The sequence below is a fragment of the Triturus cristatus genome, chromosome 10 (assembly GCF_964204655.1).
Source record: "Triturus cristatus chromosome 10, aTriCri1.1, whole genome shotgun sequence".
Classification (NCBI taxonomy): Eukaryota; Metazoa; Chordata; class Amphibia; order Caudata; family Salamandridae; genus Triturus; species Triturus cristatus.
Window position 1 is genome coordinate 326,070,792 of NC_140593.1, and position 23,948 is coordinate 326,094,739.

Sequence of the window (23,948 nt, forward strand, 5' to 3'; positions counted from 1 at the left end):
TCACAGGAAACTCTTCTTTTCATAGGCAATGCACAATAAACATTTATTTGTATCAGCACCATCATAGTCGAAGTCATGACAGGAATCTTAGTCCATACAAAGCCATATTTCACATTTTCCTCAAAGTCAAACACACCATCTTGGAAAAGATGCAGTCTCTAACAATCAATGCACCCAATATAGGACCCACCTTTATTCTACTGTTACTCTCTTCATGCAGCACCTCACAAGTCAAAGTTCCATGCCATCATTTTCTTTTCCAAAGACCTCCTGTCAAGTAGAGCTCACCATTTTAGGAATAAATATACATTTCATCTACAGAGAACCACAGCGGCTTTCTTCATAGGCTAACTCAGTCTTCATTAATCGTGTAGTCTGGGACATTTTTCTATCCCCCTTCAGAGAAGACATGTCTGAACATTTCCAGCACACATCATCTTAAGCCCAAACCAGTCAACATCTCTTTCTTAAAATTCACTCTCTACAATACATGCTCAGCCTGCAAACATGATTAGGATAAAGTGAAGTTTGCATTGGAATTAATAAGTGGGCTTCATGAATACCAATTTTAGCCCCCCCTACAATCATCACCTTAGATGATAGGGTACCCAGATGGTGTAATCTAGCGCTAGAACAGTAGGGCTGGGTGGGGTGGGGGAGGTGGGTTGGAGTGAGGGTCCACAGAGTTCTTCTGCTTGTCCCTGGCCTGTGCAGAAATCCTGGATTTGAGTTTCTTCTCCTTCGAACGCTTAGCTGTATTTTGCATTATCTAACCAAGCATGTTGTTCAGCTAAAAGTTATCCATCTGTCTCGGAACAGTAACCTCATATTTCAGGATTAAATATTCAGATTGTGTTAACGTTTCTTATCCATGGCAGAGCAAAAGACAATCATTAGTGATGTTAAAATGTGGGTGTATTGTCCAGATAGTAAACTAGCCTCACCAGATTGAAAACAGAAAAGTCTTGAATTTCACCGATTGTTGAATGGTCCTATTCACATACCACAACGTTAATACTGAAATGATATATAGGTAATCACAACCCTGGGCAGAACGTTACTTGATCACACTTCTCTTTACCAATCTTAAGGACCAATCACTCCCCCACCCAGCTGGTGATCTAAAACCTTATGAACTAAATAAGAGAATAAGTGTTCAATAATCTGTGAAAGGAAGTAGATCTAAAACCACCAATGTGGAGGTTTTGTTGCTGTAAAGCAAACCAGAATACCAAGCAGGCCACTCCAACATGGCCGCCTCCCTGGCATTCAGTAGTAAGCAAAGAGCATCCACTGCACCACAGAACATTTTGTAAAAACGAAACTCAGGTCCACAGATAAAAATGCAAATGTGACTCTCAGTTTGTTTTCAACACCTAATAAGTAACGTTTTGGAGAAGACACATCTTGGGATTCCAGTGAGTCGGATTACCATATGTAGATCACGTTTTTGTATAGCACACAATCTTAAATTTAAACCTTGTGAATTGCAAGCACTGTACTCATGCACATATTCCATGCTACAGTCCAATACATACACACATTAGGACACTGTGATCCCACTAATAGTACTACAACTGGCCATCTGCCTTCTTTACAAGAAATGTTAATTTCTCCTTATGTGTGTCGATCTTAGATTCATTTCTACCAAATCAGCATTAAAGGACCCTCTCCATAATTGAAAATCTAGAAAAGGCTAAATGGCACATCAGCACCGACTATTCAAGTGTCAAAATCAAAAACCCATTCACACATCAAGCACAGGTTAAAAGTAAAACTGGGAGGGATGTAGAACATCGCAAGATGCAAGGATCCTTGCTAGCCACTCCAAAATCTAAGGTAGGGTTCTCCAACCTTTAGTGAGCAATGAGCAACATTTGTGCGTGAAGAGATATAGTGAGCACCTCTGAATGGAACACATAGGTATACCTGTGTTCTTACAATGATTGCGGAGTTAATTATAACTAATCAACTAAATGTTAAGAAAGAGATCTGTAATTAAACAGTAATTTACAGCAATGTAGAGGAAATTGAGTTCAAAATGTGCATTGCAATGGCCCAATATAGGATAGTAAAACTAATAAAAGACATGAAGGGAACTAAAAGGCTATTTTACAGAGGGCTGGAAACCATTGTCACAGAACGTTTTGAGAAATGGTGTCCAAATTGAGATAAAGTTCGATCACTACTTTCTAGGAGGCTTTGGCGGTTCTCCTCCAACATGCTTTTCCTTATATTCTGTAATGCAGCGGCTAGAATGCTGCAGTTCTCCATAATTCACTAATCGGCTCACTATAAACGCTTACGCACAGTCCAAATGACAATGCCCAGTTAGCACACAAGCAGGTTTTAGTGAGGCCCCAGCTAATACACTGTGTAATACCTCAGAGTTTTCCATAATATCCTTTTTCACACTGGTAATATTCATAGTGCCTCCAGTATGCACACTGTTAAATGCCCATACTGCACCAATTAGCACAGTGAGTGATTTACAGCAGTCTCTAGTTTACTGGCTCTGCATGGCTAAGCAAATGGGCTGACCTGGAGTCAGATACTCTGTGGCACAGGATTGACAGGCAGGCTATGCACTCGGCTGTCCGGCGGCACACCAGTGGGCATACCGAGGCTCAAGGACAGAATCCACTGGCCCACATGAAAAAGGCACCGTGGTCAGACTTACCTTTTGGAGCAAGCAGGCAGAATATGGAGAGGCGCCTTCTCTTCATCCCTGCTCAGATGCAAGATGCATTGCTCTCACATGCTGTGCCGAACTCTGAGCTGTGTGGGGGAAATGCACACTCAAAGCTGCCGTTCATATGTCTAGCATTATTTGGGCTGAAGCCATGGTTTCTTAGGTCCCTCTAACCTTCTGCCACACTATTTCCTTGTGTTAATCAGAAAAGGATTCTCTTCCCCCCTTAAAAATAAATGCATATGCAGCGAAGCGCATGAAAAATAAATTCCAGAGAGAGATGGATTCTCTGGTGAGCAACATTTTCGGATGCTGAGCAACATGTTGCTCACGAGCTGCACATTGGGGATCACTGATCCAGGGGATGCTCAAATACCATTTGGATGGTTCACAATTTAAGGCTGAGATGAAAGAGTCAGTCATCACTTGCTTCTTGGCTGTCTCTCTAGTTCGAGGGCCGCAGCAACAAATATTGTGGAATCACCGCACTGTTGCACGTGCAACCCAAAAAATAGAAAGATTAAGCATCATTTACATCACGTCATTATCAATATCCTTTGGAGTTAGCTCAAATATCTCCTTACACAAAAACTTGAGTGTGAAGATTGATTTTTTACCTTGCAACCCATTTCTGAATAATTAGTCTTATGTCTTAGCATAAATAAGAACAGAAGAGAAATATTCATTTTAATTGTAATTATTGTTTTGCAGGTGGATCATTAGCATCTATAGAAGATCGATTTGAAAACACATTTATATGGCACCACCTTGAGGATCTGAAAGATAAAATGCCAAAAGTTTGGCTAGGAATGTACAAAAATCTGGATGGTAATATGGATGTTTTTCATTTTTTAACAAATAAGGTGTATACATTTTTATGTTTAAAGGTTATTTGCTATTTGGTTAAACATTATTTGAAGATAAAACACGAGAACTGTCAAAAAACTGTATTTCTATTTATTACCAGAACACCAGGGATGCTCAGTACAGAATTTAGACATAAACTCTCAATTCGTATATAAATGTGTATGTATTTATACATCTCGTGCAAATATCGAGATGATGACCCAAACATATTTTACACTATACATCCATATTATATCACAAGGTTCAGTATATATTTATTATAACACTTTCACTAGGCGTAAATCTAAATATCCCAGACCACATCCTGGTTAATTAAGTTGGCTGGATATTAAGTAACCCACAAGAGATTTCTTATTGTTATATACTTAAACGTGATTTTATCTACAAGCCCAAATAGGCAGAATTGCCGTAGTCCAGCCTGTGAGAGACAGACACGTTCATAATTTGTGTTGTTTGTTAAGGATTGAAAAGATAGATATTCCTTTTAAACACCCTGTTAAACATGGCTTTTCCAGCGGGTTTATCCCCAGACTTTTTGCTTGTTGGCCTTTTGTGGTTGGTTTTATGACTCTGGGCACTTTACTACTGCAGATCAGTGCTAAAGTGCATATGCTCTCTCATCCTCAATTGGAAGACTCAGATCCTTACTATGGACTGTATTCGGTCCTTCATAATGAGGCAAAAGTCGGTTTTAACCCCTGTGAGCAGGAATGTTTTTGCCCCATTAATGCGGGTCAGAAAGTATAGCCACAAAGCAATGCCTGCTGCTAGAGGAGAAGAATTTCAGTTTTACCTCCACTGAACTTTGTAATTCTTTTGCACCCATCCAGCATTTCACCTTAGTCACGCCGATGTGTAAAATTGCAGGACTCAAGCTAGGATCTCTATTAACCACCAATAGGATCTGCGTGTCAGCCGCACACATTAAGTCACTGGATACAATCAGCTGGCTTAATCAGTTGGTTGAATCATGTGGACTGACTGCCTAATGGTCACATTCTCATGGTATTTCATTTCATAGAGTACTGCCACAAAACTGAATGCTAAAATCTTTAGATTTTGAATATTATTAGAAATCTCATAAATTAGAATATAGGTACTCAAATAATCAACTATTTATCCTATGTATGTGTTAAATCCCATGTCCTACCTGGCTCTAGTGGCTTAGTGCGTCCACTGTAGGGGCCTGTGTTCAACCTCATGGTCACAGGTTCAATTCCCGACGTGTCCACTCAGGCTTTCACCCTTCTGAGGTCAATAAAATAAATACCATTGAGTTGGGTAACAATAAACATCTGTGATTCAGCGCCAAGATGCCCAAGGGTGAACATATGCTTTACAAATATGCATGTTATGTTATTTTTTAGGAATGTTTAAACTTGCAAACTATGGAAGTATTAATCAAATTATATATCAAAAAGGACTTCCATTAACTTCTATGTACAAAATGTTTAAGAAGCTTAGGAACAACACACTACACTGGCAGGTGAGTTTTCAAAACCTAGAGCTCAAGACCAATGGAAATGACCTGTTTATTGCCAATCTGACTATAGAGAGCTTGGAGGGCAAGCCTCACCCTGTTAACTTAGATATATCACTTATATAGAATCCCTTCTGTACCTTTTGATGTGAATCGACATACCTTGATGTGCTTGCTTGCAAACTTGTTATTTTATGTAAACAGGTGTTAAGAAACATAATACCACAAATCCCCTTGCAAGATACTCCTACGTCTTGTGGGAGATGGCTGCTCTGACAGAATCCATGAGGAAGCCCTTTCTGTAATATTTGACAGGATGCTTCTAAGCAAGCCATGGGTGCTGCTGTTTTATTAGAGTCCCTAGTAGGGATGAAGACAGACTTCTGTGCATAATGTTCAGGCACATTTGGTTAACGTGACATTTGAAGGCCATTGATTTTATGGGGAAGAAGAAAGGGAACTCTCCTGAAAGTTTCAAACAAATCAAAACAACTGCTGGAGTCTTGGGTTTAACTGTCCCTGTGAAACATTTCCACCACCACTATCACAAACCGGAATGGTAGAGCTGGCAATTTAACAGTCAAAGGTGCAACAGCAATAACTTTCTCAGCATCAGCTTTGTTCGTCATTCAGAGGTATGGGCTCAGATAGAGATAGTCTACATCTTCTTCCTCCTCTTTCTGCATCTCAAACACTCAAAACCTTCAAGATGCATTCTGCACATGAGACCCCAGTGGGAGGATTGCTGCTGACCATATTTCAGTTAGTCCTGCTGTTTGTAGTTTCTGGCTTTTACTTTTTAGGTCTCGCCTAGGCAGCGCTTTGGATGTCTCGTTGAGACATACACTATATACTATAGCGTGGAAGCTTTCTGGAAGCTCCGTCCACTCTCCGCCCATCTTTTTGATTGGCTTACATCCCAAATGCTGCCTTCTGATTGGTTTTAGGCTTGTTAGTCCCTTCTCCTGACGGCCATGTTGTCATTTGTATCCTTCCCTGGCTATTGGCCCCTTTACTCCAACACTATTTTCTGCCTTTTGTCCCCCCTCCCCTCTCCCGCACTTCTTCACTTTTCGCCCCCCATCACCTGCACTCCCATTTTAATGCACAACATCTCGCGTAAATGCGAGTCGTATTGCATTGCAAAATTCTTGTTTTAAAGTAGTGCAGTTTGTGACACTCTGTGAGCGGGAGCCCACCCCGCATTGTGGTCGAGCGGGAGCCCACCCCGCATCCTGTGTTCCTTGAGGCGGGAGCCCACCCCGCAGTTGTGCTCAGTTAAATGCGGAAGCCTACTCCGCACTTTGGAGCGGAGAAAGCAGCGCGACCCAGAAGTCAGGAGCCCATGCCAGATTGTAGGCGGGACCCGAATAGGAAGCGCAAAGACCGGAAGCTGGTGACAAACTTCCTGCTCACCGGTGCATATTGCTGTCACCGGTGCAGTGTATATGTGATGCGGCCCCTGGGATTTGTAGCAGCTCTCCCCTTGCGCTGAACAAATGTGGATTTGCTTCGAGCTTCAAGGCGCTATAACAGCTATAAATGCACTTAAGACCTCCCCTCATAGCGAACACCGTCTGTTAACATTTTTGTCGATGCTACGAAAACCAAGAGCCCAACTTGATCCATCCAATAAAGCAATAGATCTTTGTTAATGCCTCCCTGAAGCGTTATATCCTCAATAAATATGCCTGTACTGTAAATCAGAAGTAGGATTTCCCTCATGGATAAACATTCTAGAGTTTCCTCTTTCTCAGGCAGCTCCAGCCAAATAACACGCCCACCACCATCTGGTTTGAGGCTGGGCTTCCATGACGTCAGGTGTCAAAGTGTTGGCAGGTCTGTGTTTGCGGAAGTAGAGCTCTCTAAGCCTTGCCCTGGCGTCTTTCTTTCTCTCACACTGTGTGCAGCAGACATGCGGCGGCCTTGTCTGTCAGCCTCCTCCTGCCGCTACCCTGTGCAGACAGCCAGCGGTATATAGAAGGAGTCCCGTGCTGCTGCAGACAGACAAGACGACTCCACGCCTCAGAGAAAAATACCTTGTACAAAGAGTACACAAGTACACACAGTGCCAGCGATGACGGAAGTGCCTTCATGTTAGGAGGGGAAGCCAGGAGTCAATACCCCCCTCGGGATGAAATGTTGAATGTTCCTCTTCACTGAGTACCTAAAGGACCTGTTTCATTCTCTTTCAAGGAGCTTGTTTAGGGTCTGCGCTGACAAATGAAACATATCTTCACAGTTGGGCTGCAGACCCCCCATAAACACGGACCAGATACACAGAGCTGTCGGCAGGCCAATGTTACCTAAGAGCAACCTCTTGACTTTTCTGCTATATTATTTATCCTCTCACATTGCGGCCATCTTGGGTATTTGCCAATTTACAGAATTAAAATAGAAAAAAGTGTTTCCGATTTTGCAGTGGATCTTTTTGACACTTTGAATATTATTAACCCTACAGTCCATTTAGTCACTCCGTTATTGCATATAATACCAATAAATTTTAGTTTTACAACTTGGAATCCAAACATCTCTTCATTCAATGCTATTTGTAAGGAAGGCGGAGTCCTATTACCCACAGACTAAAATGTTCCCATTTTGGCAGTTCGAGGTGGGTAGGTGTGGCTGTGGGTCAGAAATGTGCTTTTGTCGAGCTCAGGGTGATTCTTTGATGATCTCCTCATTATTAAGATCCGTCAAGAGTTCAAGTTACCAAGCTCTCATGCCTCCTACTGTTTTCCTAGGTAAACATTGTGCATCTTATAAAAACAACTTTACACTTTAATAAGTTCTTATCTTATTATACTGTTTCATTATTTTAGTGCATCCGGTTTGCTTTTACTTCTCACAGCCATATAGTTTCTGTAAGTGTAGTAGACGCTGCAATCTTCCAGCTGTCAGGTAGAACCCAAATTCGTGTATAGCCCCCCTGCAGAGCTGAGAATGAATCAGCATAGTGTAGCAACAGCTTGCACATTAGAGACTTGAGGAGATTTGTAGAACCTCAACTATTTCACTGAAATATACTATTGGTCAGCTGCAATTTCCAAGTGTCCAATGCAGGAGTTCAGAGGCCATTTTATTAAACCCTAAATGCTGAGTAAGCGTAATTGCTGAGTGAAACTTGCTCTTTTCAACAGAGTGTTTTTCTGTTTTCAGACATTCATATACACCATTGAAACAGCTACACACATATACACAAGTATTTATTTTTTCTGTAAATCCTCTCCAAGTAAGGAAGGATCCATCAACTCCAATTCTGCGCATTTTAAATTACACCCGTCTTTCTGGATATGAGTTTCCTTGAAGCAAAACCCAGGCACGTCGAAGCATGCTGAGCGTCACCACTGGTTAGGCCATGTTCACGCTCTGCTAATTTTAGAGTGATAGGGCAACAGAGAACTCCTAGGAGAAGGCGTAGTTTGTCCCAGATCATGCACTAGACTCAATTATGCTCAACGGTCTGGATCATATCATGCCGTACCTTGGGGTTTTGGGCGTATCTTAGGGCTTCAAGGGACCAACGTTGTCAGCCTGGGGCCTTTTCCAAATAATAGCAGTAAAATGCCAGGGGACTGTCAGTGTGCCATTTTTAGGTCTCGCCTGAGCTAGCTCATGCGCTGCACGGAGAGACATTTTCTATACGGGTTTCCAAAGTGCTACCTATCGCTTGCATTCACGCGACCGTGCACGCGCGCAGCCGCCAATTACTGCTGCACGCGCACCACTCACGTGCTTACACCACAGCACGTCCCGTCCTCGTGATCGCGATCACTTTCTCTTTGATCGCGATCGCGATTACTTTCGCTTTCACGGGATCGCGGCCGTTACTTTTACGGCCGCGCGGCCAATGCTTGTTTTTTCTGTATATCAAAGCGGAGTGTGGTTTCGATTAAAGAGTAACTGCCAGATATTATTGAGACGTGACTGTATTATTCAGTACACGACCATGGAGATGCCTTTGTTTTACAGATGGCTCTTTGGCTCAATCATTTCGTGCTGTGTTTTATTTCCCCACACTTTACATATTAAACCCGTTCAAAGAAACGTAATATTTATTTTGACGGCAAAGGGGTTCCCTTCTTGACAAACACACAGTTTCTAAAACCTGGTATTGGCTTCACACTTTGTAATTTATAGTGATTTGGCACCATCTAGTGGCAAGCATCTGTAGTACATAGTTTTAGTAGGGTCCATTTACAAGCTCGTACAAAACCGATTCTGTCATCCATGCACATCCTGACCTACGATGGTTTGAGGGAAATAGGAAAAATCCTTTAATATGATGCGCCGCTGGCCTTCAAGGCAGCGCGCGGTACAACGGCACCAAACAAGCATCGGAAAGCAGAGTATATTTTACATTCAAGGTAGAATCATTGGTGTAGGTATAGAACGTGCACAGCCCTCCTTGGATTTGTGATAGTTTGGAGCAATTTAAACACGGCTATGTTAGCAGAGATTAATTTGTAGGCACATTCTGCTATGAGGCCAGGCAAAGAACTGCGCACAATGGCACAGTCAAGTCGGTTTGACTATCATATAGTAAATGCAGATAAACACAAAACATCCACGCACATTGACTAGAGGGCTCACACATGCAAATATGTAGACAGCACATTGTCCCTAAAGACATCCATCCACACACACATGAAAATAGATACAGCCACTACACACACACACACACAAACCAGCAGACAATCAGGCACCTATACTCATAGACCTACATACTCCCAGGGCACAAGTCCCAAAAAAAGAAGTGGGGGGACTTACCTAGTTAGGCAGTATGAAAGTGAAATCACGGCGCATGACAACATGGCACATGAACATCGCGTGACATCATGGCACATGACATCACGGCGCATGACCTCGAACGTGGCATCACAATAATTAACACCACAGAAAGTGGCATCACAAGAAGTGACATCAGATCTTAAGCCATCACATACATATTTAACAGGTTTATTATAAGTACATTTGAGCGCATTTCGAGTACACAGGGAAACCCTCCTGAATTAGGCAGAAGATTCATACTTCTGTAAGTTACACATAAAACAATGTTGCCTTTTGTCAGCATAAAGCTTCGTTTGGCCAAGGACTGAACAAACTAATTCTACTCAACCAGGCATAATTTTCCATATGCTGCACATTTCCATTTAGATGTGATTGCTTTAACTGCCAGCGCTCTCCGGAAGTGAGACCACTCTCCTATTGCAAAGTATTCGTACACAGCCTTACCCACCTGCATTATTTTCAGAGATTGGTGCTCATTTTTTGCCAACAGATCATGACCCAAAGCAAGAGAGAAAGACAGAAGGGTAAAAAGGAGAGAAACAAGAAAACAATTTTGAAGGCAGAAAAGGGGATGAAAAAACAACCTGCAAGATTAAGCAATTTTAGGGTAGTGAAAGAGATAGGTTATGGCAACCTTGGCATTCAGCAATACGACCCAAAGAAAAAGTTTCGGGCTCTGCATTTGTTTTTACAAGTTACACACTGCCCCCAAAAATGTCACCTCAACATTTAGCAGCAGACATCTCTCATGTTCTTATTATTGGTGTATCTATATATAAACAACCCTCACATTTACCAGTGCAACCTAACAACTCGCACTGGAATCAGTACCACCAGAATGCCCACACAAAGAATGGGCCATAAATTCCAAAGTAAGAAATATTAGCTCCACACCAAAATAAGTATAAGCTGCATAGTATTCAAGGATGAAATGGATATGGTGACAAAGGTAACTCACAAGAAAAAGGCACATGCAATTCCAGTCCCAGCTGGCACTTTCAAGAAAATATTGGACTTTCGAAGGAAATATGACATGTTTACATAGAAAACTACTTGATGTAGGAACAGCAAGAGACACCACAAACTATCGCCAGTAATCAGAATCTATACTAGACTAAGCTCGCCAATAAGACCTGTGCACATTTTAGACATGTTATACTGCCGACATGATGCACCAGAGATGGCCTACTTGACCTACTTGTTTAACATAAAACTGACCTGTGGGCTCACCTATTCACTGTAGCCTCATCCAGAAGGAGCCAGCCCTAAGTACGCATGCATGATCTTTTATTTCATGGATAGCATAATTCTGAATTACACTAGTCTCCAGGACCTAAGAACATCATAGCAACAAAGCTAACCTGTGTTATTGTGTTTTAATACAGTACATTGCAAACTTTGCAATATTGCTGCAGGAGGTAGGTGTGAGAAGAGCAAAAAACCAAACCACCTCTACCTAGGCAGGGTAACATCTTGGCAAAATTGAACACAGCTATATTTCCAGAGTTACAAAAATGCAACTTGACTTCCTTTCAAGGAAAACAGCTCTTCAACATTCAGTGATTGGAACTGGGAAATAAAGCACACAATTTCAAATGTTTGGAAACCATTTTTTGTTGTGGTGTGACAGATTTAGATACCTCTGCACAAAACTGAAATGTTTGGGTCATGAAGGAGCAAGCAAGATTACGCAAGGCAGTCCTTATTTGAAGTGAAAAGTGCACAGTTGCAGCATCTGCTTGCCAACCACGCTTAAACCTAATTTGCCAAGAATTAAAGACACAGCATTAACCTTTGTTGTAAAACAGGAGAAATAATTATATGTTCATCTAATTGCCGAAATGGTCGATGTGATAGCAGAAAACCTGGGATCAATCCTGGCTTCCCAGCTTGCCCAAATTCTGTGATCCTTGGCAAATCTCTCTTGTGTTTAATTTAATAGGCTGTAATGTTGTACCATGTATAATAAGAACGTAGGATGCAGGGAAAGGAGGAACCAAATAGGTTCACAGCCGGGAAGAGAAGATTGAGAAGATTGATTAAAGTTTGACTACAAGGTCCACCTGCCTGCCTCCTTGCCCTCATTGAGCTCTAAATAAGACTCTACTAATCAAATACTAACATAGCGACCAAATGTGTCGTTATGAATTGCATGTATGCGGAAGGTGAATGGAAGTTTCACAACTGAATGCAAACAAATAGGATACTAATGGGATCCTTGTGAGGTCCTGATGAACGCCAACTAGTCCAGTGAGGCATTGGTGTGATGGCAGGAACATGCTGACCCAGAGTTACAGAGGACATTAGTTTCCTTAGTGCATCCCCACCTATTATTAACTTTGTCAGGGTGCCCTTTGAAAATAAAATTAACCCTCAGGACACTCTAGACTATTTTAAATCTAGTATCCCACCCAATTACCAAAGAGCTTCCTTGGCATTAGGTAGCTGGACGAGGACTCTATGATGAAGCATGCCAATTGGAATTCCAATGGGTGAGATCCCTTTTATTACAACACAGCTACAGTGCATGTGCGCGGGCGCGCGCGCCGCGCTTGATCGCCATCGCTTTGATGTTTGATCGCGATCACTTTCACTTTTGCGGCCGCACTGCCGCTTTGATGTTCTCCATGAGCCAATGCTTGTTTTTTTCTGTTTATTACTTTTATGTAGTAATGGTGACACCAGTGCTTTAGCTTAAACATCTTAGGCTAAAGTCGGGTGCTGAGATTGCTTCAAAAGTAAAGACATAGACAATGCTTTACTTTTGAAGCAATCTCGGCACCCGACTTTAGCTTAAGATGTTTAAACTAAAGCACGGGTGCCGCCATTACTACAGAGCAGTAATAAACAGAAACAAGCATTGGCATAGCCAATAGGTCTCACTTTTGGGACCTTATAAAGTATTAAGTTATGCAACTGTTGCATGGCTAAACACTTATAAGGTCCCAAAGGCGAGACCTATTGGCTATGCCAATGCTTGTTAATAATGAATGCGTGAGTACATTCATATTAAGATAAAAAAATCACCAATTAATTTCTAAGCTCTTCGCTCCACAACTGCCAATCTGCCTGTCTACCCATCTTCCTATCTCTATGGCCGCCGGCCTTCTGCCGTTTATCCTATTTCCAGTATATAATACGGTACTTTGGGACATGTTGCTGCTCACAACAAGACATTAACTCTTTAAAATATATTGCTATGTGTTTTATGCTTTTATTGGCTTGGTAAATTGAGTCCGCGAGTTCATAGCTCCACGCCCATATTAGTTGCAAAGTGCTGGACAAGTTTGAATCCACAAGACAAAACGTTTTTCTGAGATAGTCAAATGGGTCAGGTCACATAACAGCCACTTTCTAGAGCACCTAGGGGGTGTACGCCCGCCACTCTAGCGGTAATGGGACCGCCCGCTTGCCATGCGCAGTCCCGCCACCCCAATTATGATGCAACCGCCACCTCGGCTGTCGCATCAGGCATTTTAACATTGCATAAAATACCATGTTGTGCATTGCCATGAATGGCAATGTAGGGGGGTACCATAGGTACCATACCCCCCAAGTGCAGCCCCCCACTCCCCTAGCCCCCCGGGGGTCCGCAACAGGCCCCCAAAGCAAATCCCCGCCAGCCTTTCCATGGCAGCATCGTCGCCATGGATAGGCCTTAAATGCCACACATCATAATATGGATGCCATTATATAGGTGCCCCAGCTCCGCCCAGCCGGCAATCGTAACGATTGCAGACTGGCGAAAAAGCGGCAGGCAGACTTTCCGTTTCCATTGTAATCTGGCGGTGGGTAAATCAGGTTACAATGGCGGGCGGATTGCCACCGCCGAGCCGGCGGTCGCGATCCACCCGTCATCGTAATCAGCCCCAAAGAATCTATAGAAGTGCATGCAAAGTCCTTAGAAAAGGTAAGTAACATCTAAAAACAACTTATTTTGCAGTGGCTTACTTTGGCATCAAAACAATATGAACCACACTTTTCAGCTGAAGATGAAATTTGACATTCAAGCTTTTAATGTGTACTGTGCTGCCCTACCTTTAACAGTCTTCTATAGAAAGGAGGCTTGCACATTTTTTCTGCCCAACCTCATCGGTCCTCTAAAAAAAAGAAGCTTTTACATTTTCTGCCCTACCTGTACCTGTCCTCTAAAGAAAGGAAGCTTACACAGTTTTTGACCTATCTGTACTGGTCCTCTATAGAAAGGAAGCTTGCACAGTTTCTGCCCTACCTCTACTGGTCCTCTATAGAAAGAAAGCATGTACTGTTTCTGCCCTCCCTGTACTAGTCCTCTGTAGAAAGAAAGCTTGCACTGTTTCTGCCCTACCTGTATCGGTCCTCTAAAGGAAGGAATATTTCACTCTCTCTGTTGCACTTTCACGCTCTCTGCCAGCCTCTGTCATATTGGTTTACTTCAGGTCTTCAAGCAAAGTTTCTTTTCTGTGCCCTTTAAAAAATGTCCTTCCCTCAAACTCATGCTCTCCTCCTCTTCTACCATTGTCTTCTGCATACACAGGGACTGCTTTATGCGACTGTTGCCTGCTCTCCCCTTCTTTCTCACACACTCTTGCTGCTCCTCTGTCTGGAGTTCATTCTCCACTTACTGCACATACTACCTATCCCTCTCTATCTTCCTTTTTGTCTATTATGTGCAGCTCTCACTCCTATCTGTTCACCATACCACATAATTACACTACACAAATACACTACACACCACACAATTCCAACCCACACAATTCCACAGCTAACAATTCCAGTTCAACCCACAAAAATCCACTCAAAATCACATGCATCCAGTCCACTCCAAAGCAAAACACATTGTTAAAAGGCATTGTCATTTACAATGCCAATAGCTCTATCTCTGACAAATGTGAGACCGATGCATAGCAAATGCTTGTTTCTTGATGAGGCCTTCACCCTTCCAAGTGCAGCATTTCCCTGACCCCCACACAAACCTCTTGAGGTGCATGAACATTTCACTCTAGGCTAAAGGATTATTCAAGCTTGCCACTACCTCAAAAAAAGGAATGTATGTTATGCCAGGTAATTCGTGGCCAGGAAGGGGTGAAAAGTCTACCTAATCCTATACCTAAATTTGTTAACATATTATATTTCTATAGAGCAACCTAGCTAAGAAGCAGCAACACTGTGTATGTTATCAAAAAGGTTGGTCTTGAAACATCTGGGCCTCCTGCCATCATGTTTCGTTTGTTTCTTCTTAGTCTCTTAATGTGTGCGCTTTAACTGACAATCTTCCAGCAGTGGAAACAATTTTCCGGTCTCTTTGATTTGGCTTGCTTTTCCTAAGTGAACATCCTCTCTATGGGGCCGATTCTGATTCCGGTCGGAATGTGCCGGCCGGATTCCTTTCCGACCGAGCCATTCCGATGGGCTCAGTCGGAAAGGAATCCGACTTGGATTTCCGGATGGCTGATGACAGGCTTGGTGAGCCCGTCCGCTGTCCGGAAATCCTTCAGTACTCCCCCGGCCACCTCTTTACGACCGAGGGAGTACGATGGCAGTGTCTCACTGCTTTCTCGTGGCAGTCTTTCCGGCACATAAAGGCGGAAACTGTCTTTGGGGGACCCCAGTAGGTCCCCATGGGTGTGAGGCCGCCATTTGGCTGCCTGGGGCCACCTATGGTGCCCCTGTGTAGATCGCTGCACCCGCACAGGGTGCAGGGATGGACTGCACCCCTCCATTGCACAATGCGGGCATGCATTGCACCCGGAATGCATGCTCCCATTGTGTGGGATACGATTGCGATTGAAGAGGGTTTGGTCGATTCGTACTTGCAGGGCCGTGACCGATGACAGTGGGTCGGTTGGTCAAGGTTCTTGACCAATGTCGGACGGACTCAGGTCCGTCTGACATCAGAATCGGGCCCAAAGTAGTAATGGGCATCTCCTCTTAGTCTTCTAGATGGGTACACTGATAGAATATCAATTTCCAATATATATCCCCTTACACAAATTTTGATGCAAAAATATTGATGTCAAAAATATCGACATCCTATATTTAAAATTGTAAGTACAAAAATATTGATGTACAAAATATCAATTTATTTATTTAAATAAAAATTGATATTAAATGTATTAAATAATAAAATGTCAAAACGAGGTACCTTAGCGAAGAATATCTTAATGTTAGAGGAGAAGAAAGAGCACTCATGACTAATATTTGTTGTGGTTACTAAATTACATGAGGGTATTTAGTAACCCAAAATACGTAAGGTGTTGCTTAGCGGTGTAGACCAAGGTCAGGATATGGAAGGTTTCGTCAGAGAGTCTGGCGAAACGTCCCATATCCTGACCTTGGTCTACGCCGCTAAGCGTTAGGATATTCTTCACTAAGGTACCTCATTTTGACATAACATTTTGTTGTGCAGACCACTTAAAAACATAACAGCCTTGAAGAAGTCCCGTTGGGGCGAAAGTCACCGCGTCGGCTATGAATTCCATGTTTTGTTTTTAAAAGAACTTTGAACAAAAGAATAAAAGAATGAAGGAAGGATATGTTTCTAGTAAACTGAAGTCCTATTTGATTCAATTGGGAGACGCTGTGTTGATGTTCAATTATTGACTCATGTATCATTGTATACTTTTGAAACCATACTTGATTATAGTAGTGTGCCGAGCCAGCCTGTTTCATATAAAAAATAATCATTAATTTATAATTTATTATAATTAAATTACTACCCACCCTAATCCCCTTTAAACCCACAACCTGCTATAGAACTTAAAAATGCAAAACTTAATTAAGATAAAATTAATAACTACTAAAAATGTAACACATATATTAAAAAACAAAACAAATTCTTGTACAAAAAAATAGATCACATACTTTTAAAAAACATACTAAAATACATAACACTATTTAAAACATAAATATTTTAAACAACTTTATTTTAGCAAATGTTATTAACAACTTCAATATTTCCAAAAATAGGTTTCTTACCTGCAAGTCGATATTCTTGACCACGATATTCTTCCTGTCCATATTTCTGTATCACGATATTTAAAACTCGATATTTGTGTATGTCGACATTTGAAACTCGATATTCTGTCTGTCCACCTTCTAGATTGGGAGACTGATGGGCTGGCATGGCTGCATCTACCAGTGGTCACAAATGCCTTCCTTCAGTGCTGGGAAACCTTTCTTGGGGACCTCATGCTCCTCATGCTCAATGATCTTTGGTTTCCACAGGAGAGTACTTGTCACACCGACACATCACTGAGGGAAGACTGGTCCAGGCAGTACCATAACCATATTTTGTTTGGACAAGTAGAGAGGAGTGGAATCAAAACTGCTTTGTATGAAGACACTAGTATTATGGGACTGAGCTTTAGACAAAGAAATTGGCCTGTCAGCAGCTTATCTGGTACAGAAAGAGAATATGGTGGCAGATCCTGTAAGAATGTTGTTTTATATGAACCTCGAGGGGAAATTCCTGTAGAAAGTAGCAGAATAGATATTTCAGTTCTGGGAGGTTTTAAAAAATTATCTTTTCACAGTGCAGACAAATAGGAAATGCTGGAATTCCTCTAATAGATGCTGTGTGACATGCCCTCACCACTCCACTGTTTCTTTCCTCCAGTTTCCCTTCAACTGAAAGATATTTTTACACAGATTTGTACTGCATGATCCAAGCATCTGTGATACCCCGACTAACTTCAGGTGAGCTGTGTGTACTGCTAATGGCTTCCCATGGAGAGAAATGTGTTGATAAAGAAGAAAGACTGATATTCCAAAATAATCTCCAAACTTTACCTTTTATGACTGCAAATTAAGGTTAGCTCTGCTTATGAACTACATACTCATTTGATAGAGGACCTGACCCTTCTAGATGATTATCCCCATGGCAGCTTTTAAAGCCAGTGGTCAATTTTTGCAGCCTTTTGCCACACCAATTATGTGGATCCTCTTCCATAAGATATAGTAAAAATTCATCAGTTTGTTCAGTTTGTGATCTCAGCCAAGAAAGGTCTGAATAAGCATATCTTGCTATCATTTCAATATCATGAATCATCGTTCAAATTGTATCAGAATTTCTACAGTGATTGCAAATTAGGTTTCCTCCAACTCCTTTCCAAGCCCCTTCCTGGGACCTTAATTTTGTGATTGGTACTTTGATTGGTCCTTGTCTTAACCCTATGCAGTCTTGTTCTTTGAAGTTCTTTATTTCAAATGTTGTCTCCCTGGAAGTCTTGACCTCAGGGAGCAAGCAATAATGATTTCAACCCTTTCCTCATCTGCATCTTTTACTGTTTTTTTAAATTTATATTTCTTAAAAAAAGGCTTTTGATTTAGGTCAAGGCTACATTCCTCTGAAAGTGGTTCCAGAATTCCATATTGCACAAATTCCGGTATTGCCTTCCTTATTGTCATCCTCATTTTTCCCAAGAGGGGGAAAGATTGTATTGGTTGGATCCTAGGATAGCTCTTAATCATTAAAAACCCAGGTCAGATTTTCGGGGGAGAGTACTGGAGAGAGCCACCAGAAACCAAACCATCTCCAGGTGAATTTCTTTCCCCAACATTGGTATAAACCTGATGAAAAATCGCAACCTGAGGGGTTTCATACCCTCTCAACTAAAGGAATGGCAACATGTCTACTTTCATGTGATTTGTTCTTAACAAAGTGCGTTGTCAAATCATTGCTTGGTCTTCTTGGCATTCACTTTCTAATGCAATCCTTCCATCGCCCAAAGTTGCCTTCCTAGAGAACCTTGCCAACATCGGACTGAAGTAACTGGTCTCCACCCCCACCCACACGGCGAAGCACACTCTTGACCCCATCTTCGCCAGAGGAAACAACATCTGCTTCAGCCACACCATGGAACCTCTCTGGATGGACCACCACTGCATCCACTTCTCCTTCTCTAAACCCACCGCACACAAGCCTATGCCATGCCTCCCACACAGAAACTGGAGCAGGATTAACGAAGAGCACCTCACCTCCGCCCTCAGCCACACTCAGCCCCTACTACGACAGACACCAACACTACAGCCAACAACCTCCACCAATGGATCGCCGACTGCGCCAACACACTCACCCCCCTCCATACCTTCACTAGGCCACACAACATGAACATAAACACCACGGACCTCCGAGAATCCAAGTGCTTGTGCCAACGATTAGAGAAAGCATGGAGAAAGAGCAAAACCCTGGAAACATGCACCGCCTACAGGGCCGCCACCTCAGCACAACACCAACTCATCAGATCTACAGAGAAACTTCATTCAGGGCAGAATCCTCTCCAAATCCCACAACTCTAAGGAACTCTTCACCATCATACAAGAATTCACCAGACTACACAGTGAAACCACCCACATCCCTCCCTCCCAGGACCTCTGCAGCAAACTCAGCTCCTTCTTACACCACAAGATCAGGACACTCTACGACACCTTCGACGACCAAGACCAAGGCACCAGCACAACACCATCCACCAGCTATGCCACCTAGCCGACCCTCCTCACCTGGACCCCTGTCACCACAGAAGACACCACAAAGACCATGAAGAGAATCCACTCCAGAACACCCATGGACCCCTGCCCTCTGTACATCTTCCACAGTGCCACCTCCACCATTGCACCTGAACTATGACTGACAATCAACTCCACCCTCAAAACAGACACGTTCTCCGATTAATATAAACGCGCCAAAGTCAAACCCCTACTTAAGAAGCCCTCCGCAGACCAGATGGGCCTCAAGAACAACAGGCTCTCTCCTACCCTTCACCGCGAACGTCATCGAGATAATCGTCAACACCCAGCTAATGCACTTAATAGAAACTAACAACATCCTTGACTTACCTCAATCTGGTTTCTGCAGCAACCATAGCACAGAGGCCGCCACTGATGACATCTGCACCCTCCTCGATCAAGGCCACACTGCAGACCTCATTTAACTAGACCTCTCAGCAGCTTTTGACACTGTCTTCTACCGCACACTAGCTGCCGGACTCCATGACGCTGGCATACAGGGAACTGCCTTAGACTGGATTCGCTCTTTCCTCTCTAGCAGAACACAAACAATAAGACTCCCGCCCTTTCTCACCAAACCCACAGAGTACCCCAAGGATCCTCCCCCAGCCCCACGCTCTTCAACATCTGCGTGGCCCCCTTGCAACCATCGTCAGAAAGCACAGACTCAGCATAGTATCATCCGCCAATGACACCCAGCTCATTTTCTCTCTCACCAAGGATCCCGACATCACCAAGCACAGTATCCAGGAAGGAATGAAGGACGTCACATCCTGGATGAGCAGCAGCTGCCTCAAGCTCAAGTCTGAGAAAAAGGAAGTCCTCATCCTTGGCTCTACTCCCTTTGCGTGGGATGACGCCTGGTGGCTCTCCACCCACGGAAACCCTCTGACCCCTACAGACCACTCCCGCAACCTTGGCATCATACTGAACTCCTCACTCACCATGAACAGACAGATCAATGCTGTGTCCTCCACATGCTTCAACACCCTCCGCATACTCTGCAAGGCCTTTCAAAAGGATCCCCCCGACTCCAGGATGACCGTTACCCACGCACTCATCACCAGCAGGCTAGACTACGGATACTCTCTCTACGCTGGAATCAACAAATCACTCCTTCACAAACTCCAGACCGTCCAGAATGCCGCAGCTAGACTCGTCCTCGGTATCCCATGACACAACCACATCACCCATCACCTCCACAACCTCCACTGGCTCCCCATCAAAAAGAGAGTTACCTCCAAGCTGCTCACACACACCTACAAGCCCTTCACAACACCGGACCCCAATACCTCAATGATAGAATCTCCATCCACACCCCCAAGAGAAACCTGAGCTCCACCGACCTAGCCCTCGCTGAAATCCCCCAGATCAACAGAGCCAGAACAGGGGGCAGATCCATCTCCTACATCAAGGCCAAGACCTGGAACGAACTCCCCCTCAGCATCAGACAAAGCCCTACACTGCAAGCCTTTAGAAAAGACCTCACAACTTGGCTTTTCGGATGACCTCAGAGCCGCCCGAACCCCCCACAGTGCTTTCATTCCCTCACGGATGAGTAGCACGCTCTCTAAATCCCTGATTGATTGATTGATTGATTGATTGATTGATTGATCTTTTCTGATCTAATCTGATGTAAGGTTATCCTTGTAGGAAAATTGAATATTATGTGGTATGGCTGGGTAACCTTACCATGTAATATTATCAGAATACCCAAAGAAGGCCCTTGGATTCACACTAGCAAATCCTTATCTTAATCCTGATAGTTTGGCAAAGAGCATTCAGGCTTACATAGAGGAACATGTGTCAAGCATTTCAGAGTAGCAACATGGATGATAACTAATTGACCAAACTCGAGAGAAATCTGAAACCTATTTATAAAAATAAGAGTGTATTTTCATCTTAATTTAGACAACAAAATGAATGGAATAGCATACATATAACCAGAGTTGTTAATTTTTAAAGCAATATTAAATCAGAACATAAAAAAATCAAAATAAGATAACATTGAGGTCAATGGAAGAACCACTAGTGACGGTCGGTCCCTTGCAGGACGCGTTGCGTTGTTCCCTTGCTGGGTAAAGGTGAGGCAGATCCCAGGACCGTCAGTTCGATTTTTCCTGGCCCATGGAGCCCTGGTACAGTGTTGCCCTGGCTGTCTGTGTTGCTGAACGGGAGCGGAGGGAGAGCTGTGTTTACCACTGAAACGATGCTGTGGGGGGAAAAGATGCAAAAAGACAACAGCGGAGAGGTTGCTGACATCGGGCACAGGTCAGTTGGAGTTCCCTCTTGATGCAGCATCAAGTACAGTGATTAGTTGCCGGACTACCTACCAACAAGCCTTGGAAGCAGTATGCACAGTAAAAAGGGTACTGGAACCTCACTGGTCCGAGGGCCTGAGGTAGTGGCCTGAGACTTCGGGACAAGTGAGACTATAACTCCAAAGCAAACAAGATGGACAAGCGCTGAAACTTTTCACAACCCCAGTCACAGATCTGGGTTGAATCCATCATCGTTCTTTAGCTCATTTCAACACCTCAGTTCAGACCCAGCTATATGCAAATCAGTCTTGACCCTGTGCCTCATGGGAACAGTCCAGCCCGAACTTCCAAGCCAGGTCTTCCTTGAACTGGAAACAAGCATCCTGGGACCGGTTCTAGGGCACCACCAATTATCAGCCAGGCTAGTTTAAATCCAGTGGCAAAGTGAGCAAGGGACCCACATCTGGGCATACCCTGCCAACTTAGGTAGAACAAAGCAAACCCAAGGAGATGAAGGACGGAGCGCTGAAACTTTTCAGATTCTCACCCCCAGTCACAGATCTGGGTTGAATCCATCATCGTTCTTTAGCTCACTTCACCACCTCAGTTCTGACCCAGGTATATTCAAATCAGTTTTGACCCTGTGCCTCATGGGAATAGTCTAGCCCGAACTGACAAGCCAGGTCTTCCTTGAACCGGAAACAAGCATCCTGGGACCGGTTTCGGGGTAACACCCCTCATCAGCCAGGCTAGCTTGAATCCAGTGGCAAAGTGAGCAACTCCCTCAATGCACTGTACCACCTGTACCACCTGGATTTGGGCGATACCACAGAGGGCCCGATGGCCAGCGATTCTGTGGATCCGGGGAGTGTTTTTACCTGCAGTCTGCAGTTGACTAGTGCTTCTGGCTTCCACAGGGGTCCCTTTCTTTGGTAGTGCTGCGTTTTAGCCAAGGACAAAGGTTGTTCACTCAGTTCCAAGTCTGTAGCCACAGGGACTGTGGGTTAAGTCCTGCTGTCGGCGACACAGGTCTCCTTTTGGTCCTTCCTTGATACAAGTTGTTCTGATCCGAGGTTCTGGTGTCGGGGGGGGGGGCCTTAAATCCTAGATTTATGAGGCTTAGGGTTGTGGAAGCTAGTAGCCAATGTGCAGCTAATCTGCCCCTGAGGTGACCACATCCGGGGGTGTAGGTCACCTTTGCTACCCAGAACCTCTATTCTGCCACTCCTAAAGATAGCAGAAATCAAATTGTGGTGTACAGTCCTTCCTGGCTGTTCACCTTGAAGTGTGGCTAGTCTGCATAGCTGATTTCCCACATGCCTGGGTGCAAATGTGCCTGGGGAGGGTTGTTTCCACCCCTAGGAGTCAGCCCTGATGCATATAAGAGGCAGTGCAGCCTTTGAAGTTCACCACCACGATGTGTCACTTCACTAGCTTGCTGAGGAGGAGGGAAGTGAGAGCTCCTTCCTGCACAAGCCTTTGTTCCTGACTCCTGGGAGTGATCACACTGAGAGGTCATAATACTGTCTTGGCTGCAGCAGGAATGGGATAGCACTGGTTGGTCTGCCAGAGCACAGAGAAGCTGGGGCAACCAGGTGGCAACCTCTAAGGTGCCACTTAGGTGCAGGTAATGTCACCCAGGGCACGAGAATGTTTTAAATGGTAAGATGGTACATTGTTTGATACCAAACATTACATATTTTAATGGTACCATAATGGAGCTACCAATCTCCAGAGTGTCCGGTTGGCAGCCCATGCTATCCTATGAACCTCTAACACTTATAGTAGTTTCCAATGGGGAACACCACTATAGGGACATATAGGCTTGCACTTTTATATACTGCACCCTGCCTCCTGGACTGAGGAGGCCTACCTTAGGATTGCTTTGCATATATTAAAGGTAATGCATTCATCTGTGTCACACATGGTAAGGGCACAGTCGAGTTCAAACAGTTTGCACTGCTCCTGGAGTCTGCAATAGCAGGCCTGCTGTCAGTAGTTTGCTTGGGTCAGTCAGGGTGGCACAAAACCATGCTGCAGCTCTGGGGACCGTTTACCACCTATGCCCTGGGTACCACTGGTATCATATACTAGGACTTAGAAGGGGGTAAAGTCTTTACCTATTTGGGATACCAAGTCGAACATAACAGTTTTGGGAGAGAGCACAGGCACTGGGGTCTGAGCAGTAGACTCCAGTGCACTATCCGAGTCATGACCATCAGTATTTGGAGCAAAAAGTGGGGGGTGACCATACAAAAGGGGCACTCTCCTACAACTGTCGGGTTAATAGTGGCTTATTTAAGGCAACATTCTTTCTGATGAATACACTAGCTCCCGCAGAATTTTTATGTCCTTCCAAACTCCCCTCTTG

General features: G+C 43.7%; 1 protein-coding gene across 1 annotated transcript in view; it reads left to right on the forward strand.

Annotated features, from left to right (window-relative positions):
• The window catches only part of LOC146789395 (macrophage mannose receptor 1-like), a 742,402-nt gene that overhangs the window by 665,621 nt on the left and 52,833 nt on the right, over positions 1-23,948 (forward strand). Inside the window, exon 27 of the mRNA XM_085631522.1 lies at positions 3,404-3,520. Coding sequence (XP_085487648.1) covers positions 3,404-3,520 — 117 coding nt within the window. The remainder of the gene's footprint in view (positions 1-3,403; positions 3,521-23,948) is intronic.